This window comes from Corvus hawaiiensis, chromosome 26, assembly GCF_020740725.1.
Source record: "Corvus hawaiiensis isolate bCorHaw1 chromosome 26, bCorHaw1.pri.cur, whole genome shotgun sequence".
Taxonomy (NCBI): Eukaryota; Metazoa; Chordata; class Aves; order Passeriformes; family Corvidae; genus Corvus; species Corvus hawaiiensis.
Genome location: NC_063238.1, coordinates 12,597,474 through 12,618,955, shown reverse-complemented (window position 1 = coordinate 12,618,955; position 21,482 = coordinate 12,597,474). Strand labels below are relative to the sequence as shown.

General features: G+C 39.9%; 1 protein-coding gene across 7 annotated transcripts in view; it reads left to right on the top strand.

Annotated features, from left to right (window-relative positions):
• Positions 1-21,482, top strand: part of STAU2 (staufen double-stranded RNA binding protein 2) — a 171,784-nt gene that overhangs the window by 76,161 nt on the left and 74,141 nt on the right. For 5 of the 7 annotated variants that reach the window (XM_048286754.1, XM_048286750.1, XM_048286752.1 and 2 more), the window contains one exon: positions 10,019-10,326. In XM_048286754.1, the coding sequence (XP_048142711.1) occupies positions 10,019-10,326 (308 nt within the window). Of the gene's footprint in view, positions 1-10,018; positions 10,327-16,240; positions 20,178-21,482 lie in introns of those variants that run through there. The other 2 variants (XM_048286756.1, XM_048286755.1) reach the window with 2 other exon arrangements.

Here is a 21,482-nt window from a genome sequence, read left to right as displayed (position 1 = left end):
AAAGGGAATTTGTATACTTCAGTACAACAGAAAACAAAAATCATAATAGTTCTGTATTTTAGTACAGTTGAAGAACAGATTTCGTTGTACTCTGACTATGAAGTTTGGTTTTGCTGAGGAATGCCCTACAGTCTGTATCCTCCTAATTACTAGCTCAATATATATTTAGTATTCCCTATTAAATAGTCCTGAAAATTAACTTCTCGTGCTGCCCTCTGTCATGTTACTCTTGTATTTGCCACTTCTGTTCCTCCTACTCACTGGCAAAGCTTCTTCCCACAAGTTTACTTCTTTACTTTTTCTCTTCATTTCACAACTTCAAAGAAAGATGAAACACAAACCTATTTGTTTCTTGGTTTGGGATATCTTTGGTATTCTTCACGTGTGAAATGGCAAGAACGTTGACTGAGGTTTTTTTCCTTATGCTTCTGAAAGAGACTTTGAGAGACTGTGAGCAGACCAGAAGCATTTGCAGCCCATACAGAAGATGTTTGCTGTAAACAGAATCTCATTTATCTCTCTTAATTTAAGCAGTTATCAACAGAGACAAAATATGCAACAAATAAACAATCCTATTACAAAGTGCATTTTCACGGGAACATGTTTTTGTTTTGTATTTCTGGATGGGGTAATCACAAACATCATACAGGGTGTATTCTAAGAGAAGCTGTAGATAGCTATGAAGAACAATATAAAAATAAAAGTGAAACGCGACAGTGCTTTTATATATTATAATTTAAACAGGGGAAAAAATTACCATAACTCTTTTTACATGTTTCCCAACCTTAATTTTCCATCATATAGTTTTCCTTTACCTATTCCCAACAATTTTGGGAGTCACAGAGTACTGAAAAACTGATAATTAAAAAGAAATACATTCAGAGCAACCCTACCTCTCTGTAAAGGACAGACTCTTTGTTTTTCTTGCCTAACATTTTATTACTAGGGATTCGTGCATGACTTTACAGTCTTTGTTCTTCAGAGTACATCTGCTCCTGCTGTTTGTTCACCACCTGAAATCATAACCATTTGTTTGTGACATCACAATTAGTTACTGTGAAGATGATTAGATTGTCACCAACAGATGATTATGATTTCAGATGGTAAATGAGCAGCAGGAGCAGATGATCTCCTAAGGAACAAAGATACTTGATCTCACACAATTGTTCTCAGTGACAAAAACAAAAAAAGAAAAAGGAGAGAAAAAAGCAAATAGATATTCTGAAGAATTTCTTAAGTCTTTGATGAAAAAATTTGGTATTTTTCTGTAAATAACATTTATTTTAGTATTTTTAAAAGTCTACTTCAATATTAGATTAAGAAATATAAATTAAGAAATATAAAAAATATAAAAAGATGTGGTGTTATTGTAAGCCCTAAATGTCTGGGTGCATTCAGATCCTTACTTAGATGTTTCTTCACCAGCTTTTTGGAGAAAATAAATGCAACATAAATTATGTATTTATGAAATTTTATATACTAATAATCTTCACTTTGAAGGAAACAAAATTTATGTGAACTTTGTAGTTCTGGCCCTCAATGCTTTCAGAAAGACTTTTTTTTTATAGTCCTCTATATGGTTTTCAACTGGGGATTTTGGTGAAGACTTCCAGTAGATAATTTAAAACTCCTGTGTTTCCATGAGCAGGAACAGAAGTCTACAGTTCGGGAATAAAGGGGTTTTTTGTAATTTGAGAATTTTTAATTGGAATTTGTGTGTGTTATATTTTGCTAAAACATGTAATCCTTTTGAGTATATTTCAAAGGTGGTTTACAGTGGATTGTATGCTTTTTTACTCAGTAAGTATAGCTGTTGCATTGGACTTGGCTTCTGAATTGCTTCCAAATTTACTCAACTTTTTCAATTATAATGCATTCTTACTAGGAGTTACATTGATACATCACTAAAAGTTTGCTGAATTATTTGCCATTCTGACTAGAAACCACAGTAAGAGGGATTAACAACACCACTTATTTGGTGAAAGGCCACAGATCAGTAGTTTTCCATCTGTTCATTTTTATATTTTTGTTCCGTTTTGTGGGGATTTTTTAGCTAACACATTATCAGGTGAGCATTATACCATCAATGGAGCAATTTCTTCAGCTGAGCCATTTGTACCCACTTTATATGTCTCACAGCCTTGTCTAGAGCCTCTTATCACAGTTGGTTATGTTTAAATAATACCTTGCCTCTGTAACTGCTGAGTTGATTTGCTAATTTTCTAATTAAATTTTCTTTCTAACTGAAGACATGGGAAAATTAAATTTAGAAGCAGAGGAGATTTGTTCAATTTTGTTTCTTTCCTGTTTTACTGAAGCTAGGAAATCCATGCTGTATTTGGCATTATTAATAACTGATGTGTTATTTTTCAGTTTCATCTAGCAATGAAAGTAATTTTATCTATCATAATACTAATTAAATGCAGCTTGCATATGTTTTTTAAATAGTTGAAGAAAATTCTAAAACACCTAATATTAAAAAGCATATTAAAAAAAAACAGGGAAGGGAGTGTTATCTTCTCCTTGCTGTTTTGAGAACCAGTGACACAAGAGCCAAATTAGCATTTTTGTGTGTGAGTGGGATTTGGGCTCAACTCTGGAGTGTAAGATGACAACTGTAAGTGATCCTTCTCCTTTTCCCACATTTCCCCTTTTGAGATGCTCATGTAAGTGCTTAAAGTTCTGCAAGTTTTGCATCTTCAAAGGTGACGATTCTTTGCTGAGTTTAGAGTACAATGTGTATTTATAAAGAGCCTAGTGTTTCAAGCATGTGCCCAGAACATTGGAGACTTAGTTTCCTTCTTCAGCAGAAGGAGAGTATTCATGGAGTGCAGAGTATTCTGGATAATGGCAGCTGTCTTTTGGAGATGCATATCTAATATGATTTGCAACCAAAAAAAGGAAAAAATCAAATGCTTTTAAGATACAGGGAATTCACAGGGAAGGAGTGATCTAAAGTAATCATGACTGTAGTTTGTCTGTTGATTGAAACTCTTGTGAATGAAGGTGCAGATGTGTATTCAGGTGTTCTCTGGCTGGTTTACAGATATTCTGCCTATTTTAGATACAGGTGAAAAGAAAGAGTTGCAAGAAACCTGCTGCCTGGTTCTTGGATAGTATTGATTGTGCATATGTAAGAAATATAGACTTGGGCTGTGAGGTCTGTGATTTGGGTGCCCTCTGGCTGAGAAGGACCTCGAGTCACCTGTCTGGGAGACTGCTTAGCCATTAAGCTTTTGATGTATAAAATGTATAAAGAGGAAGCAGCCATCATGACAAGAGACAGCCAGCTCTCTGGGTAGAGATAATTTCAGATAATGTATCCTTTTGTTTTTACCAGTCTCCTAAAATGCTCATATGAATTACATTTATTCAAGGTTGCTAGTCTCTTCCTTTGAAAAAATCTGCACATGAAGTAGAAATTCAGAGCTCTTTTTTGATGTTAACTCTCAAATTCAAATTTAATCATGTAGTTATGCAAAGTATCTGCATTTAGTTTTCTGTCTTCAGGTGAGAAAATGGAGCAGTATCACATAATTCACCTCAATACAGTGTTACTCTAAATACTTTCACTTTTCTGGAGTCTTTTCTCCTTTTCCTACTCCCCTCCAGCCTGGAACCCACCATGTACCTCACCCTTAGTCTAGGATAATAACATCCTTGAAAAATTGAATCTCCTAAACTGAGACTTTGTTGCTGCCAGAACTAAAAATTCTCCACTCTTTCCTCCATCCTCTTTCAACATTAAATACTGCTTTCTCCTCCTCTGATTTCCTCTTCACTCATACATATGCTGTGCTTGTTGATGGCGCCCTTGCCCTTCTTAGCTTCAGCAACCTCTCTGTCGTTGTCTAGTAGATTTCCTCATTCTTTCATCTCTTCTCTGTGTGGGTCAGGCCTTTGTTTTCATCATCAGTGTTCTTATTTCCCTCCTAATCTGTTAATGAATAGTCTTGCCTGCACAAGTTGCCTCCAGTTGCACTTAGGCACTCTCCTAAATTGCTTTACCCCCACAAACATCACTTTCTTGCAGCTTTTACAAGCACCTTGGTCTGCCAGCTCACTAGCTTGATTTGTTCCTGCTCCAAATTTGCTGATCCTCTTTACTGATAAGATTGCTGACCTTCCTTCTGTATTTTTCTGAACCTGCTCAATATTAATCTTGGTTATGTGGTACATGGACGTATTGCTGGGAAATTATGATGCAGAAATTATCGTGTAAAACTTATGGTATAGATGTTTCATATGTCTGTTGGATTATTTCATAGAATATCCTGTAGAAAGTCCCCACTGCAAACACTATGTCTTATTTTTACCAAAATCTTAGTTTTCAAGCAGGATTTAAGCTGAATTCAAAGGACTTTCCTCACATGAGTTAAATGCCAAATGCTACAGAAATGCATACACTTTTAAGTCCTGCGATACTGCAGTTTCTGTTTTGGCTATACAGAAAATAGTCCAGTGAAATTAGGGATATCAAGACCTGATTTCATGAAGAACTAAATAGTATTTACTTCAGTATCACAGTTATTTTAAGGTTAAACAAACTAGTATTTTAATGAGTGGCTTTATATAACATCAGTTTGTTGAAGTTCATGTAGACGAGATCTTTTGATTGAAAGACATTATGTAATGACAAAACATTTTTTCATGTCTGAATATTGCAGTAGCTGGTGACTTAGAAATACCACGGATAGCTGTGTTAAGTAGGTAATGATTGCAGCTTGGTATTTCAAGCCAAGATTGTGTGTAGACAATTGCTGAGAACGTAATGGCCATACTATTTGCCTGTCCAATTGTTTGACTGACCTTTTCTGAGTTCCTACTGAGGTAATAAAATTTGAAAATATTCTAGTATATAAATAGCCTTTTACAGTGAGTGGGTTATAAAACCATAATTTCTTTTTATTACAATATTTACATTTTTCAGTCTTGTTATTGAAGTAGTTATTTGGTTTTGTAAATTCTCTTTTTCTTGATGTCAGTAGATTTGTAATGGGCCATATTTTAGGGCATGTTGAAAACCTGCCAGTTCTAGGGAGTAGTTGCATTTGAGTATCCCCCATGCCTCTTAGGTTCTTGTCCATTTTATTGTACAAAACGGAGAAGTCAGGATTAGATCCAATTCTAACTTTTCCTTCTTACTGCCTTATTACAAGATTTTTCCCTGTGCTTAATGTACCACATTATAAGAAGGCTTTATTCAATGTGAATACAGATAGCATAATCTGAACGAAAGCTTTTTGATGATTATCTATCAAGTATTTTATTCAGTTCCAAAACTACTGATTATTTCTTTATGAACAGTCTTTTCTTCATCTAGTGATGGGTTATTTCAAATACCAGGGTGCTAAACTTAATTTATGAGCATGTCATATACAGAATTATACCATGGTTTACTCTGCATCATTGCACAAGACATGAAAACACTCCTTCATGCCATGCCCCATACCACTGGTTGTAGTGCAGGGAAGAGCATGTGCTCTTCAGCACTGTCAGGGGAAGTCATATTACAGCTGGCACTGCTTCTGGCACATGAACAAGCATAGCTTTTCTGTAGGATAAGCAAGAACTTAGGGAGAAAACTGTATTCTCCAAGAAAGAATAAAGTTGTGGTTTAGACCAAGTATAAACATGAAAAGTCAGTGAGTGACCCTGAACCAGAGAAGTCATTAAGTGCAGGCAGAGGAAGAGAATCCCTACAGTACTGATCAAATATGGAAGAGAAAATTAGCACTGACATATGTATATATGCATGTGCAGGTCGACAACACAAGCCTGATTCTGTAGGCCATCTTGTGGAGTTGAATGAGGAAATTGAAATCTCAACTTTTCATGTTTTCTGATCTTCCTGACAGAAACAGAAAACAGGAAACAGGACACCAGTGGTACCTGTGTAGACTCTAATACCTGTGAGTGTGCAGGCAATGCTGTCATCTCTCTCAACTTTTCTTAATTTAGTAGCTCACTGCTGTGGGGTAACTCATCACTGTTCCTGTATCAGCAAATTACATTTTTGCAGAGTCTTATTACTTTGAGGCATGTTCAGTAATATTGCCAGTTGTTCTTCTTCACCCCCTTCCCTATGCAGACAGTTCTTCTAATTGTTAGTTTTGTTTACCACAAACTCCAGACAGTGGAGGACCCTTTAGTAGAAATGTCCCCCTGTCTTCCCAGCCAAGGGGACACTGTAGAGAAAGGGTTAGGGATAAAAATAACATCATGCAAACAGAACTTTTGGGCACTGCCTCTGTTATGGCTGCTGTGAAAAAAGGTGCAATCAAAGCACTGAGATTACATTTCCAGGGGAAGGCTTGTGAGGGATAGTCGGGCCATTTTGTATCTTATTCATACGTTTGCCTTGGAGTCTAAGCTGGTTTGCAGTTATCTAGTATGTGACAGCAGAAGTAGACAATGGAAGATGAAGAAATTTATTCTTAGGTAAGAGATGTCTTTGGTGTGTTTTCACAGACTTCAGAAGATTGTGAGAGTCTGCTAACAATTACTGCCAATGATGAATAAGACATGTTTTTTAAATGTTAGTGATTACATTGCATAGCTAGCCTGCATATTTTTGTAGCACATTTGCCCACAGGTTTAAATAATATAAATGGAAATTATTTTAACATGTTTCATAAATGTACCTCTAAGTTAATGTCCAGCAGAAGGTGCAGTGTTGTTGGTCTATTATAGATCCTGTGACTCCTGATCATTACGATTCCTCCTGTGGAGTATGGAGAAATTAGTATGGGATAAATATTTAGCAGACACAAAAGTCCAAGGTTTTTTTCTTAGCTGAAAAATAACAAGAGTGACAACGTTTACCTGGAGATGTTCTCCTGCAATGCATAAAGGTGTTAGAGGATAGTATTTCTTTCTCCCATGCTCTTTAATCAACTGATTATTAGAAGACTAATTAAGATAATTTCTGAAGGGTTCTTTTGTTCTTGCACTTAATCCTCTGTTGTTGTTGTATCCCTTGTCATTTGATAACTTTACTACTGTAACTAAATATATTTATACACTTTCCTATAATACAGCAGAGTTGAAGTAAGCAGGCAACAGTGAGGAATGATGTATAAAATATCCTCAGTAATACATTAAAAATAGATAATGAATTACAAGTAATATATGTTTTATAGAAGATTTCAAAAAGACCAAGTTTTTATTGGCTTTTTAAAACAAGTTTGTAAGAAGCTTCATGAAACACAGGCCCTGAATATAAAAAGTTAATATCTTGCAACTATATTAATGTAATGTCTAGAATATTACATTACTTTGTTTCCAGAGATAATCAATGATGGTAATATAATATCTGCCTCTCAGAGCCAATGTATGATTTAAATTAATTATTGCTTATAAAGCACTTTGAAGTCTTTAGCAGTAAGGTGTTGCAAAGTGTAAAAGTACTATTATTAATTTAACATCACCATTAAAGTCAGTACTTTAAGAGCATTTGCTATACTCTGCTCAATATCTTTCTATTCGTCATATGCTGCATATTAGTTATTTTAACATTTAGAAAGCTTAGTAATCTGGAAGTATTCCAAACCATTGTTCCAGACAGCAGTTAGATATTTGGGTGGATCATGTAAAAACAGTGAAATGGCTGAGAAAGCATGTAAAATGTTTGTTTTAAGTAATATTACATCAATGGAACAGACATCTGCAGCACTGGACTTGATTTTAAACTTCTTTAAACTTTTTTTTAAGTTAACATTGTACTGCGTTTTTCTAAAATTGATTGGGGGAGCTAATATGTTATCTCTAAACAAGTAGGCTGTTTTATCTTTTGTTCAGTTTTAATTTCTGTTTCTGAAATATGTGTGGGAAATCAGATTTACAGTGAGCAGTTCTTAGGAGGTGGCGAACACCTGCCACTCAGTATTTTTGTTGCTGTTGGTTTTGTAACCTAACATCAGCTATCAAGATCTTTATGATCTCTTTTTTTTTTCAATTTTCATTAATCTTATGTCTTGTATAAGACTTTAAAAATACAAGCAGAGGTAGGCCTTGGAGGTTGCAGCCCCAGGAAAAGCATATGAAGTCTCTCTTCTCATATAGTGATTATGTGCCATAAAATAATGCTGTGTATTTACACAGTTGTTTATCTATTAGATTATATTTGAAATTGTCTCTTACGGAGAAAAAGAAATTTTAGGGATCCTATCCTCCATCTTTTCCAGCAGCATTATCTTGAATTTGTGCTTAGCTCTGGAGTTCAGTCTACTGCCTTTGGAGCCAGTTCTAAGCTAGGTAAAAGCAGCCTGAATGTTCATGATCCAACCAGACTCCCCAGCCCTACGGAGGTAGGTGGGGAGAGCAATCAGGTGAATAACAGATGTGTCTTTGTGAATGATATAAGCAAACGTTCCAGATTTCTGAAAGCAATATGAATTTAAAAGCCAAATGTATGAGTAAATCAATTAAAAGATTCACCTGTAAGCAGTTTGCTGAGTTGGCAGTGAGGAAGTTCCATTTTCACCGTGTAGTTGAAAATGAGGATATTAATTACAGGTAATATTTTTTGAGTCTTCTCTTTGTGGTAGACATTTTATTTAAAAGTACTACTTGCACTTCTAGGATTAGAGGAATCTTTCCTAGGTACTGGAAATTAATTTCCTCCTCTTCTTTGAATTTATTCTACATTCTGAGATTAATTTAATATGTACAGCAAATGAATTAAGCATTGAACCCTTTGATTTCTCTTGGGGTTACTAAATCAGTTAATAAACAGGTTTATTATCCCTAGAATGAAATGCCATATGGCTCAGGTTCACTCATATTGTATGCTAGAAGATTAAAGTATGTTCTTAATATGAAATTACACATTTCAAGCTCATTTTCTGATGTATTAATAATAAGAAAAAGGTTTTCCTCTTGTATCAGCCAGCTGGTTACTTGTGTTTCCAAAAATGCTTCATTGTGTAAGAAAACTAGCAAACTTCAGACTTAATTCTGCACATTTCCATGCACGGGATTATCAGCAAAACTGATTGAGTATGTACTTCTGTTTCCAAGGAGGTTTAGGGTTGAGATATTTTCTAAAAATGTATCAAAGATTTTTAAATGTAGACACATTATCCCTAATTTATATGTCGCTGGAAATATTTAAAAGTAATTCACATAAATAAATTTAGCTCTTTTTAATGTTTACCTTAACTCCTATTGATATTAAGTAGGACACACACATGCTTTACTTTTTCAGTGTAAACATTCTTGAAGGCAAGTAGCTATTTGAAGCTATAGGATGAAAACTATAGGGTATGCAGCTAAATAAATAAATAAATTCCTCTTCACTGCAGAGCAGTCAGTCACATCAGAGTCATTAGCATAGTAACACTGGCTGCAGGGCAGTTCAAGATTTTTTAACCACAGGCTGCCCTTGTAATTCAGGAAACGCTTTAAACCAGTGCTTGAGGCAGTGCTGCTACTGCAAGAAACCACACTGCCCTTCCTTTGGCTCTAACAACTCATTCTCATGAACATCCCTACATGGTCCTACAGGTGCTGGTGCTGGCAGTAGAGCAGCTGGAGAGTTTTTTATCCCACCAGCTGTAGGTGGGAGAAAAACTAAACTACTTCTGGTGGCAACAGTGCTGATACAGACTAGTTTCAATTATTTGTGAAAAAACAGCCTAAATTATTGTGTCAGATAGGAGGCAGAAGAATATAGGGAAATAATGATTGTGCTATTATTTTGAAGTAACATCTTCTTCATGGTTTGTAGGTTTCCAAATATTATTTGTTCATGTTGTGTATTCTATGCTAGCCACAGTTTTAAAGTTAAGGTTTGTACTATTTTAAAAAGAGTTGGGGAAGAGGAAGAGGAGGGGCACTTCAGATCTGCTTTGTTTCTAAATAAATTACATTACTTCATTTACAGTTACTGTAAAAAAAAACCTGTACTGCTTCTAAATTCTTACTTTGTTTTTCATTGTAAAATATGATAATGAAAATTGTCTACATGTCAACCCCATTCTGAAGTAATGAGAATGATCTTTGGTTTTATTTTCAGCACCAAAGGGAATACTCCATCTCTCTCCTGATGTATACCAAGAGATGGAAGCAAGCCGCAACAAATCAGCCCCTGGTACCACTGTAAGCTATTTGTCATCCAAAGAAATGAGCCAGACTTCTAGCTCTTTCTTCAGCATATCTCCTACAACAAATAGCACGGCTACAATCGCCAGGGAACTTCTCATGAATGGAACGTCCCCAACTGCCGAAGCCATAGGTCTAAAAGGAATATCTCCTGCTTCCCCCTGTTCTACAGTGCAGCCTTCAAAACAGCTGGAATATTTGGCAAGGATTCAAGGCTTTCAGGTATGGGAGGGGGAAAATGAAGCTCTTCAGCCAGAATCGTAGTGTTGCCATCAAGGTTTCACTCTTGCCCTCTTGAATGTGGGCATGCATGTAACTTATCTTGTAAAATTAGCTGGTGTCTGAGGCAGTTTCTGGGTCCAGGAGATACAACTTTCCACCAATATATGTGTCCTTTCTTCTCTTTTTTGTTCCTTCCTTACATTCATCTTACTGCAGCCCATCCTTCTCTCCTTTGTCTCTTCTCCTTAAATAATTATAGGCTTAAATTATGCTTTTTACTTTCACTTCTTTGAGTGTCTTCACCTCTTGGTTTCTCCCTTGAACTCTGATCAGAAGGTACCGATGCACCACCTTACCTTTGCATTTGTCTTCTAGGCCAGGTCATTAAAGTAATTTTTTTGCTTCCTGCCCTGTACCTCTTAAATGTAACCCAGTGTTGTGGTTTAGGAATGGTACTCTATTTAGTGCTCCCACTGACACTCTCCAAACTATATGCCACTCACTCACTCTCCTCTTCCCTCTCCCCCCTCCCCTCGTGGCGGGCTGGAGGGGAGAATTGGAGGCATAAAAGGTAAATATCATGGATTGCGATAAGAATGATTTACTGGAAACAGCAATGAGATAAGAAAACAAACAGTAACAGCAACAGTGCTAATGACAGAGGATAGAAGAAATGAACAATTCCCATGGAAACCCCCCGAGAACATCCAATACCTGACCACTCCCTCTGCCACGCTTACTCGACTGGAAGAGACTCCCTCCCCCAAACCCAGCAATGACATCAGGCAGTGTAGAATAACATCCAGGTCCTAGCCATGGCCCCTCCTGGCTATTGCAAAAATTATCCCTGTCCTGGCCAGAACCAGGACACTAGCCACCCCTTATTCTATACCATCTATAGCATGCCCATGTTCTACACCTTCCACTATATATATGTATATACAAGCACAGGTATCATTTCCATAGTCAATGGCTGTTCCTCCAAGGTATCTGTTGAGTTCATTAAGTCTATGACTGTGGGTTCTATCCGTCCTAGATGTCTTCCAGGGCAGGAGGGCTGGTGTGCTGTCAGCTGGTTGCAGGCTGCATCAGGAGCTCACTACTGGTACATCTGGAGCAGTCCATTCTCATTGCCCATCGTACTTACAGCATACAGTGACGGTGTCATTCAGCAACCAGTATTATACAATTCAACACTATAGACTGTTCTCACCCAAAAACTGAAACCCCTGGAGGTACACATGGCATTTCCCTGTCCCTCTGCATTACCCACCAAATGTCCTTGAGCAAAAACAATTCCGTGGATGGGTTTGCCTTTTCTTGAGGCAGGACTAATCCAAGCTGTCTTCCCAAACACATTCCTCATATGCACCAGAGGGACTTACAGTGGTTTTTTCTACCACTGTAAGCACAGAGTGCTTACTTTGGTGGGTTTGGGGGAGTGGTCTAATCAATCTGCCAGGCCTCCCCATATTTTGACCATTAATCTCCATACCACAGGGGCTTTACCATCTTGGCCTGCTTGATTGCAGCATGTTTCACAGTTATGGAATAACCTGGAAGATAGTGTCCATGCTTAAGTCCACCCCTCAATCACGAGCCCATCTATGTGTTGCATCTCTTCCCCGATGACCTGAGGCATCATGGGGGATGAAACCCACTGAACCAGAAATAATTTACCCTTATGTTGCCAGTACAGATCCACCTGAGACACTTGAATCGTGGCAGCCCAATCTGCCTGTCCATTGTGGTATTCTTCAGTGGCCTGACTCTTGGATATGTGTGCATCTACATTACATACTTTTACAGTCAACTTCTCTACCCAAGCAGTGATGTCTTGCCACAATTCAGCAGCCCAGATGGGTTTACCTCTGTGCTGCCAGTTGGCCTTTCTCCATTGATCCAGCCCCCCCATAGAGCATTTGCCACCATCCATGACTCAGTCCAGAGGCAGAGCACTGGGCATTTCTCTTGTTCAGTGATATCAAAAGCCAGCTAGATGGCTTTCAGCTCTGCAACCTGTCTTGATCCACCTTTTCCCTCAGCTTCTGTGACTAGCCATGTAGGAGTCCATAGGGCAGGTTTCCATTTTCAGTGTATCCCTACAATACAGCAGGGATCTGTCAGTGAAGAGAGTGTACCGCTTTTCATTTCTGATAGCTGATTATATGGTGGGGCCTCCTCAGCACATCACCTTTTCTTCCTCCTCTTCTGATGATAATACAAAATTTTCACCTTTGGGCTAGTTCATGGTGACTTCCAAGATGCCTGAGCTATTGGGGTTTCCTATTCAAGCTTGCTGTATGATCAGTGCAGTCTGCTCACTCTATGTAGCCTTAGTGGCATGATGTATGGAGGAGACTTTCTCTTGGCACATACAGGCCAGCACTGGCAGTCAGGGTGCCAGAAGAAGCTGTGCTTCAGTGCCAATCACTTCTGAAGCAGTTTGAACCCTTTCACAAGATGCCAGTATCCCTTTTTCAGTTGTTGTGTAGCAGGCCTTGGATCCTTTTTATCCCCAACTCCAGAACCCCAGGAGTCATCTTCAAGTACCCCCTGGTACTTTTTGGCAGAGACTCCAGGAAGGACCATTCTCCCCAGCTGCAATGTAGAGCACAGTTTTCACAACTTGTCCTGTCCTGACTGACCCAAGGGCTACTGCATGAACAATCTCTTTAATTTGTTCAGAAGCTTGTGGTTCACCTCACTTAAAATAATTCATCTTCTGCATCACAAGATAGAGAGGGTTTACAATCTGACTGAGCTCTGGAATATGCATTCTCCAAAAGCCCACAACTCCTAGGAAAAGCCTGTGTTTCCTTCTTGCTGGTTGGTAGGGACATAGATGCTATTTTGTTGGCCACGTCCATTGGAATCTGATGACGTCCATCTTACCATTTTACTCCTAAAGCCTGGATTTCCTGGTAGGTCCCTTGACCTTACTTTGCTTTATGGCAAAACCAGCCTTCAGAAGGATTTGAATTATCTTCTCCCCTTTCTCAAAATCTTCCTCTGCTGTGTTGCCCCACACAATGATGTCATCAATATACTGCGAGAGTTCTGAAGCCTCACTCTTCTCCAGTGCAGTCTGGATCAGTCCATGGCAAATGGTGGGACTGTGCATCCACCACTGGGCAGTTGGTTCCAGGGGTACTGCATGTCCTTTTGGGTCCTTGAAATACCTACTCCTGAGGTAGTCCATGGCAAGGATGCACAAGGCTTCTGAGCCAGTCACAATGGGGGAGGATTTGCCATTCATTCCTGTAAAACCCCACAAATTCACTCAATGAGTCTTCTTTTAAAAGAGCTTACAGGTTTTTTACGTACCCTGAATTAGATGGAAGGGAGAAGTACCAACAAGATATTCCCAAGAGCTCAAAACAACAAAAACTTTACTGGCAAACTTCAGAAAATCAGAGAACTTTGGCAAAAGTTTAAAGCAACATTCAATCAACATAAAACATTTTGCAAGGCCTTAACTTAGCAAACTCTAAGCCTATTCAATTTAGCAAACTCCAACCTATCCAAGTTTAAGTTACTCAAACTTCAAGAAGGCATTAGAAGAAGGAGAAGAAAGAGAAAAAGAGAAAGAAAATATACAGAAAAGAACTAATACAGCTACCGCTGGGTTCCAGTGGTCTTCCAACTGATATAAAATCCAAGGGAAGGTCAAGACATGTACTTGCCTTGTGTCCTGGCTTAAGTACCCTTAGGCTTTCCTGGGCCCTTTCTCCCGGTGAGACTTCTGGTCTGCCAGCCACTGAGGAGCTAGGTTAGGGTCTTCAGAGATGGGACGAGGAGTGTTGCCTCCACTGTGCCAGTGATTAGCAGCCACTTTGGGGCTGGGATACAGGCTCTAGTGGCTGGGGTGTGTGGAGCAGGGCATTGCCTCACAAGGGCAAGGCCCAACCAGCCCCTTTCCCCACACTCCCAAAGTGTTTTGAGCAAGTGATCTCCTCCAGTCTCTCACAATACCCAGTCAGTAGAGTACATCTTCCAGTACAGTCAGCTGTTGGGATCCCCCTGCCACCCCAGAAACAGACATGGATTCTACCCATACGTATCTTGATGACATCAGAGTACATTGTGCCTTAAACTCCTGTGGGTCTGGTGTGCCAAGGCATCAGATCCACACAGTCCAAGAGATCTGATTGTCCCTTTCCTCCACCTTGCTGGAGGCAGGACCCCTCCAGTTCTGGTCATGGTATTTGTTGCTCACTTGTAAGTATGAACTGGTGGTCCTTCAAGAGAATTGGAAGTAACATCAGCCCTCCTATTCTGAGTGAGGACTTACCCACTGGAAACTGGAGTGGCATTTATCCTTGAAGGATTTCCTGCGGTGGTTATTCTTCCTCTCAACTCATGTACCCATGCTGCTACGGCACAGGTGGGTTTTCCATTCCACTTCCTCATGTCCTCTCTGTGGTCATGCAGGTGAAACCACAGGTTACCTTGTGGTGTGTACCCACACTCTCTCGAGCAGGGGGGTGCTTGCTCCCAATAGCAAGGGCTCTGGTCTGTAGTGGTGGGCCATGGGATGTTTTTTCTCTAGTTTGCTTGAGTCTTTCAAATCTGTCTGCAGTCTTGGACAGTCTTTCCACAGTCAAGGTGCAGGTTGATAGGGAGGAAAAAACATGATTTTTATATGCCAGAGTTAGGTAGTTACCTGAAACACTGTTCTCCTTCTTTCATTGACATCAATGTCAAAGGGCTGACATATGATGATGGCATGCTCTGCACAAACTTCCACCACATGGACTGTGTACACTAGACCTCATCTAGATCTACAGAGGACTACTCTTTATTTGAATCCCTACAGATTACCTCCAGCACAGCTAATGCTCTCAGGTACTGGATACCTTTCTCCATGGCATTCCACCTGCTTGGATGCACTATTAGATCATCCTTGTGAGAATACCCTTCCCTCTGCTTGGCAAGAGTCACTTCCAGAGGCTGAGAGTTTCTGTCCTCTTCCTAATCCCCTTGTCAATACCCGCATCCTGAAAGAGAGATCCCAGTTGCTTGGCTTCACTACCGTCTAGTTTCATATTGTGAGACACCATGTTCCACCATAGGAGCAGCCAGGTCACATGGGGCTCTCCTGGCTGGTGGCTGACATATTCATGTACATCTCGCAGCTCACCTTGATGCCTTTTCCTGGTCTTAAAATCAAGAGTCATACACGGTTAGAAGGGGAAAAGGGATTTTACCTTGGTATTTATTTTTAAGGATCCTTAGGTGTACACGTCCAGGTCATATGCATCAAGATGTACCCCACCGAGTCTTTCCCTGTGTCTCTCCTCTCGTGTGTTGTGTTCATCCCCCCCAACATTGGGTATAACATTATAGGCTTTACTAATCAGCATATCTATCAAAGATTCCCCAATGAGAGGTTCAAGTGAGCCCCCCCTCCCCAAGGAACCTTCCCCTGGATGGTTCTATCTTGGTTTACAGAATGTGTTCTGGAGAGGACCTTGGGGTCTGGGGCACACTGATCCCTAGCTACGAAGCTTCTAAAATGTTTAGTCTCTTAGCTTGACAAACAAGTCCAAGAACGTAGGCAAAAAGCACTAGGAATACAGAAGCTGTAAAAAGGTATAACGGGTATAAAAGAAAAGGCAAAAATCTTCATGGCATCAACCTGGTGTAGTGGTGCCAGGCACCCACCAAAGCCGCTCTCTCACTCTCCTCTGCAGCTGGACGGGGGAGAGAAAATATGAAGAAGAGTTCATGGGTTGAGGTAAGGACCAGGAGATATCGCTCATCAAATACCGTTACAGGCAAAACAGGTAATCCCCAACCCATACCAACTTAAAGATATGCACTGAATTTATTACTAAAAACACCAGAGCAGGATAATGAGAAATAAAATAAGGTCCTTAAAAACACCTTCCTTTCTCCTTCCCATCAACAGCACAGGGAGGCATGGAATGGGAGTTACGGTCTGTTCATCACCTGTGGTTTCTCCTGCTCCAGGGAGAGGAATTGTTCCCCTGCTGCACTGTGGGGTCACTCCCACAGGAGATAGTTCTCCAGGAACTTCTCCAGCATCAGTCCATCCCATGGGCAGCAGTCCTCCCAAAACTGCTGCAGCATGGGTCACTCTTCCACTGAGTGCAGTCCTTTAAGGACAGGCTCCTCCAGTATAGGAGCAGGGCCCATCTTTCCATGGGTCTCCCACAGCATCACAGCCTCCTCACAGGCACCCACCTGCTCCGGTGTGGGGCTCCTCCACAGGTTGCAGGTGGATCTCTGCATCCCTGTGGATCTCCATGGGCTGCAGGGACACAGCTGCCTCACCATGGTCTGCACCACGGGCTGCAGAGGAATGTCAGCTCTGGTGACTGGAGCACCTCCTCCCCCTCCTTCTGCACTGACCTTGGTGTATGCAGAGCTGTTCTTTGTACATGTTCTTACTCTGCCCTTCTTCAGCCACAATTTCAACTACTCCACAACTTTTTGTTTATCTTTCTTCTTAAATATGTTATCTCAGAGGCATTACCATTTCTAATTGGTCCAGCATCACATCCATCTTTGGAGCTGTCAGGGATTGGCTCTGCTGGACATGGAGGAAGCTTCTGGCAGCTTCTCACAGAAGCCACCCTACCAAAAACCAGGCCATGCAAACCCAATACACCTGGGAATAAGGACTGGGTGATTATCTCTGGCCCTCCCTCTTCCTCCTGTTGTGAGGGCTCTACTTCCTCTTTATCCCTCACTAAGTGAGCTGATTTGGTCTTGGATTTCTTTTCTCTGTATAGGGACAACTACTACTGGCACAAGTTGTTCCTCTAGTTCAACTGCAAATCAGGCCACAGTGGTTGTAGGTCTGTTTTCCTCCTCTTTCCCCTGAGGGTGCTGTCAAGTATTGAACTGCGTCCAGTAAAGAGTAGCCAGGGCCCAGCACACTGCAGTGAGTTGCCCCTCTCTGGAGTTGTCACGGCATGCTCCTTGCAATTATTCTGTCACTTTAACAGGGTCGTTTAGTTGTTCAGGGATGAAATTTCAAACCATCGGAGCAGAGAATTTTAAAAAAACCTGGTCTGTTTTTGCCACATTTCATGCCACTCATGACTATCCACCCTTGGGGCAGATCTCTGAATGAACTTCCTACAAACCTCTTTCTTGACTCTAAACATGGTGTGGACTGAGGAGACCAGTGAGACTTAGCAACAAGAACATGCTTTCCTTAACATCCAAGGGAAATTAAAAATTCTCAAAAGCTGTTGAAACAGCTGAAGGAAGAGAAGGAGGTGAGAGGCTGGGGAAAATCATCCTCCCCTGTTCCCCCCACAGACTCAGTATAATTATTAATAGACTTCCAAAGATAGTGCCCAAAGTAAAGGTAGGTGAGCAGCACTGAATACACATCCGAAATCACCCTCATTGCCCTTGATCAGTCATAAACTGATATCTCACAGTACAGCAACAAAGCAATCGCAATCCCTCTCCCTGCTGTGAAAAAGAACATCACAAGGACCACATATGGGAATATAGGGGGATATGGGAATACAGGGTTAGGTACCACAAACACGTGAACAGATTGTGACCAGCAGCTCTGGAGTTAATGCAACAAATGCTTAGATTGAATTTATTTCCAAGCTGCTCTGGACACATCTGTTGTTATCTCAACCCTTTGTGCCACACACTGGGTGCCAAATAAGGCTGTCGTGATTTAGGAATGGTACTCCCCAATCTAGTGCTCCCACTGAAACTCTCCAAACCACATGCCACTCACTTGCTCCTCCCTCCCCCTCCTCCCATCCTGAAATGGGATGGAGAGGAAAATTGGAGGCACAAAAGGCAAAGATCACAAGTTGAGATGAGAACAACTTATTGGAAACAGCAGTGAGATGAGAAAATGAACAATACTAATGACAGAGACTTCAAGAAACAAAGGATTCACACAGAAACCCCCCACCAATAGACAATATCCAACCACTCTCCCCACCACACAACTTGACCAGGAGGGACCCTTTTCTCCCCAGAAGAGACTCCCTTCCCCCTGCCCCTGGCAGTGATGTGAGGTGTTATAAAATAACCTCCTGGTCCTAGCCATGCCTCCTCCTGGCTACTGCAAAAGTTAACCCTTTCCTGGCTGGAACCAGGACACCTGAGAATGGTGTTCTGTTCAGAAGGTGCAGCCTAGAAGCCAAGCTGGTGTCAGAGCAATGCAGAATGTTTTTGCCATCACAGTCAATACTAGAGAATGTAAGATGAACCACACTGGGTCAGCACATGAGTCCTTGAACACTGATAACCTGTATCCAGCAATGCCAAATACCCTACATTTCATGGTACAGTGGCAGCCTCTGTAGTACATCCAGTCATTTCTGTGGTGGAAGTTAGGAAAAGGAAGCCTCTTCCCTATCCCATTACATGCAAAATTACATGTGTATATGGATAGTGGCTCATTTTACAGTGTTGAACCATCAGAGGTTCAACCATCAGAGGTCTATGTAGAAATATTTCCTGTCATAGATTTCCTTTTGAGTTTTTGTATTGTCTGGAGTTTTTTCCCTTTTTAGAATTGTGAATTTGCTTCATTTGAAGAGTTGTTTTCGTATGCTTTAGCATATGAATTTGATCATGTAACTAAATTCTAAAAATGGGAGGTTTCTTTTTCATGCCTGATAATGAGTTTTTTCATCACAGCCCATGCAATTTATAAAATACGCAGTTGTTATAAGTGACTTAAAAGAGGCTGCTAGAATTCAAGAAATAGTGTGAGATGTTCTGTTGGTATAAGCAGCATAGTTAAATTATCTTTGCTTACATCAAATATCACCGGTTGTGGAATTGACCTAACACTGTTTTTGTCTAAAATATACATTCAGCTTTCTTTTGGTCTTCATTTTTGAAATGTCATTTTTGCTTCATTTGTTTGAATGTCTCTTTATGAAAGAAACAGTAACAGCCTCAGCCTCACTGTAGTAGAGTTAAGCTGCTAATAGGAATTCAGTTTTCCTGAGTTCCATTTGTTACCTGCCTGCAGTAGAAAGAGATTAATTCTGATGGAAAGAAATTCAATCCATGAAGTTTCCACTGCTCACTTTCACATCTTGTCAGATTGCTTGTGTCTCCTAGTAATGCTTTATTTTCATAGAACCAATGCACAATTTATGTTACTGTTTTGGTTCCTACTTGCCTACAGTATGTGGTTACTGTAAAATGATTAGTTGTGTTTGTCCTGGTTTTTTTCATGCTTTGATTCTAGATGCTTTTGTAGAAACTGTTTTTAAAGGGTCTTACTTTGAGCCAAAAAATATAATCCTTTTCATCCACGAACTAGACTACTACTTTTTACTTGGCCCTAATACAAAGCAAGGAATTTGGTACAGAATCTTGATTAACATCTATCCGCTGTGTATGTAACTAATGGTTTTACATCATCTTAGCATGCTTTTTAACACCTCACTTAAATAAGCCTGGTATTGATGTGAAACTCTGCCACTGCTGGGTGGCTGAGCTGAGGTGGGGCAGTGAACAGAATCTCTGTGGGAAATGGCTCAGTGGCCTGTCAGGTGCATATCACAGGTCTCTTCACCATTTCAGCCTAGAAAGCTCTTTGTGTTTAAGAGTTTAAAAGCTGATTTCTTTACAGGTTGACTTTCTCAGGCATATTTACTAAAGGAGAAGACTACTGCACTTCCAAACAGCTAGCTTGTTTCATGTTTCCTGAATGACCCAAAATGATTTTTAAATTGTTAGCATGTATTTGTATTCTGGTCCAGATGATAACCATAGTTTTGTCTTTCATTGAAGAACGTATACATTCTGTTCTGTTACAATGTATTTTTTGAATTTTTTAAAAAAATCAATAAATACTCATATGATGTTTCATTTGTAAATGTAAACAATGTTATTTGCTTATTTGAATGGTTTTCTTGAACTGCTTTAGCTGCAGGGGACACGTCTTTAGAACGCATTTATTTAACATAAATTCTTCTAAGGGGTTTGTGTATGATCTCAGCCATATCCTATTGTAAGCCCTTAATATCAAGTTATTGGGACCAATGTATAGTTAAGTAGTAAAAAATTGCATTTTTATTCTTTATGGTTTATTATTCAAAAGATATTTGTAATTGATAAGCAGCAGCTCAGTGTCACTGAAGAGCAGGTGTTTAGCTTGGATACTGTCAAAGCTCGGGCTTCAAATTACCAGTGATAACTAAACATGAATTCTTCAAGCAAGCCTTTACAAACTCTGAATAAAGCATTTGAGCGCTTGCTTCGTATTTATGAATATCTACCCCATTAATTGTTTTGCAGACTTTGCCTGGAAATGGTTTAAAGGAAAATTCAGCTTTGGTAAAACTGTCATTTTTAAGTGACTACGTGGTATTTTGGCCATTGTTTTGTAACCAGACTAGGAAAGTTACAGCTTTTTCTGCTGACCATTTAAGTTCAGTAAATTATTCAGAGAATTTATTTAAATGGAAACATTTAGAGAAGCTGTTTATACATGTGTAACTTGAGCCTTCAGTTTTTACTGAAGCAAAACACAAGTTACAGGTAGTCCAGTAGGAAATTCCACTGTGAATTTCCATGAAGCAAAGATCATAAAAAATGTAAAAAGCCATGACTGAGTGCCCACAGTCAGTCTCAATGCGTGGCTGTAGGCATATTTGGCTTGCTACATTGGCAGGGCTTGGAGGTCTTAACTTTTCCTCCGTGGTGGCTCCATAACAAAACCTCTCACAGGATATAGTTTCTATGTGATGTTCTCCTTCGATTGCAATGGTTACACGATTTTCTTTTCCCCTCCACATTTACTGGTTAACTGTTCCATTTTATACATGGATATACTTAAATGTTTTATTGTGTGGCATTCCTAAATGTTTCTCCTTTCCCCTGTGGCACACGTTTCTGAATGATTGCACACACAGGAGAGGTCCTGCTGGATGCTCTAGAGTCAGGTTTACTTGTGGCTCATACATTCCAGTGCATGGGTTTGAATTGTTGGCAGGACTAGACTGAAATTAAATTTCTACACTTGTATGAGGGTTGACACTGAACTCAAACCTTTCCCTAACAGTGGCCTTAAACAAAACAAAACACTTTGTGGAGGTTGGATTTGGAAATCAGTGTAGGAGTGCTTGGATCTCACTACTGAGGTATGCGTGTGAGGAGAATTTCAGGGAAATTCAACCCTC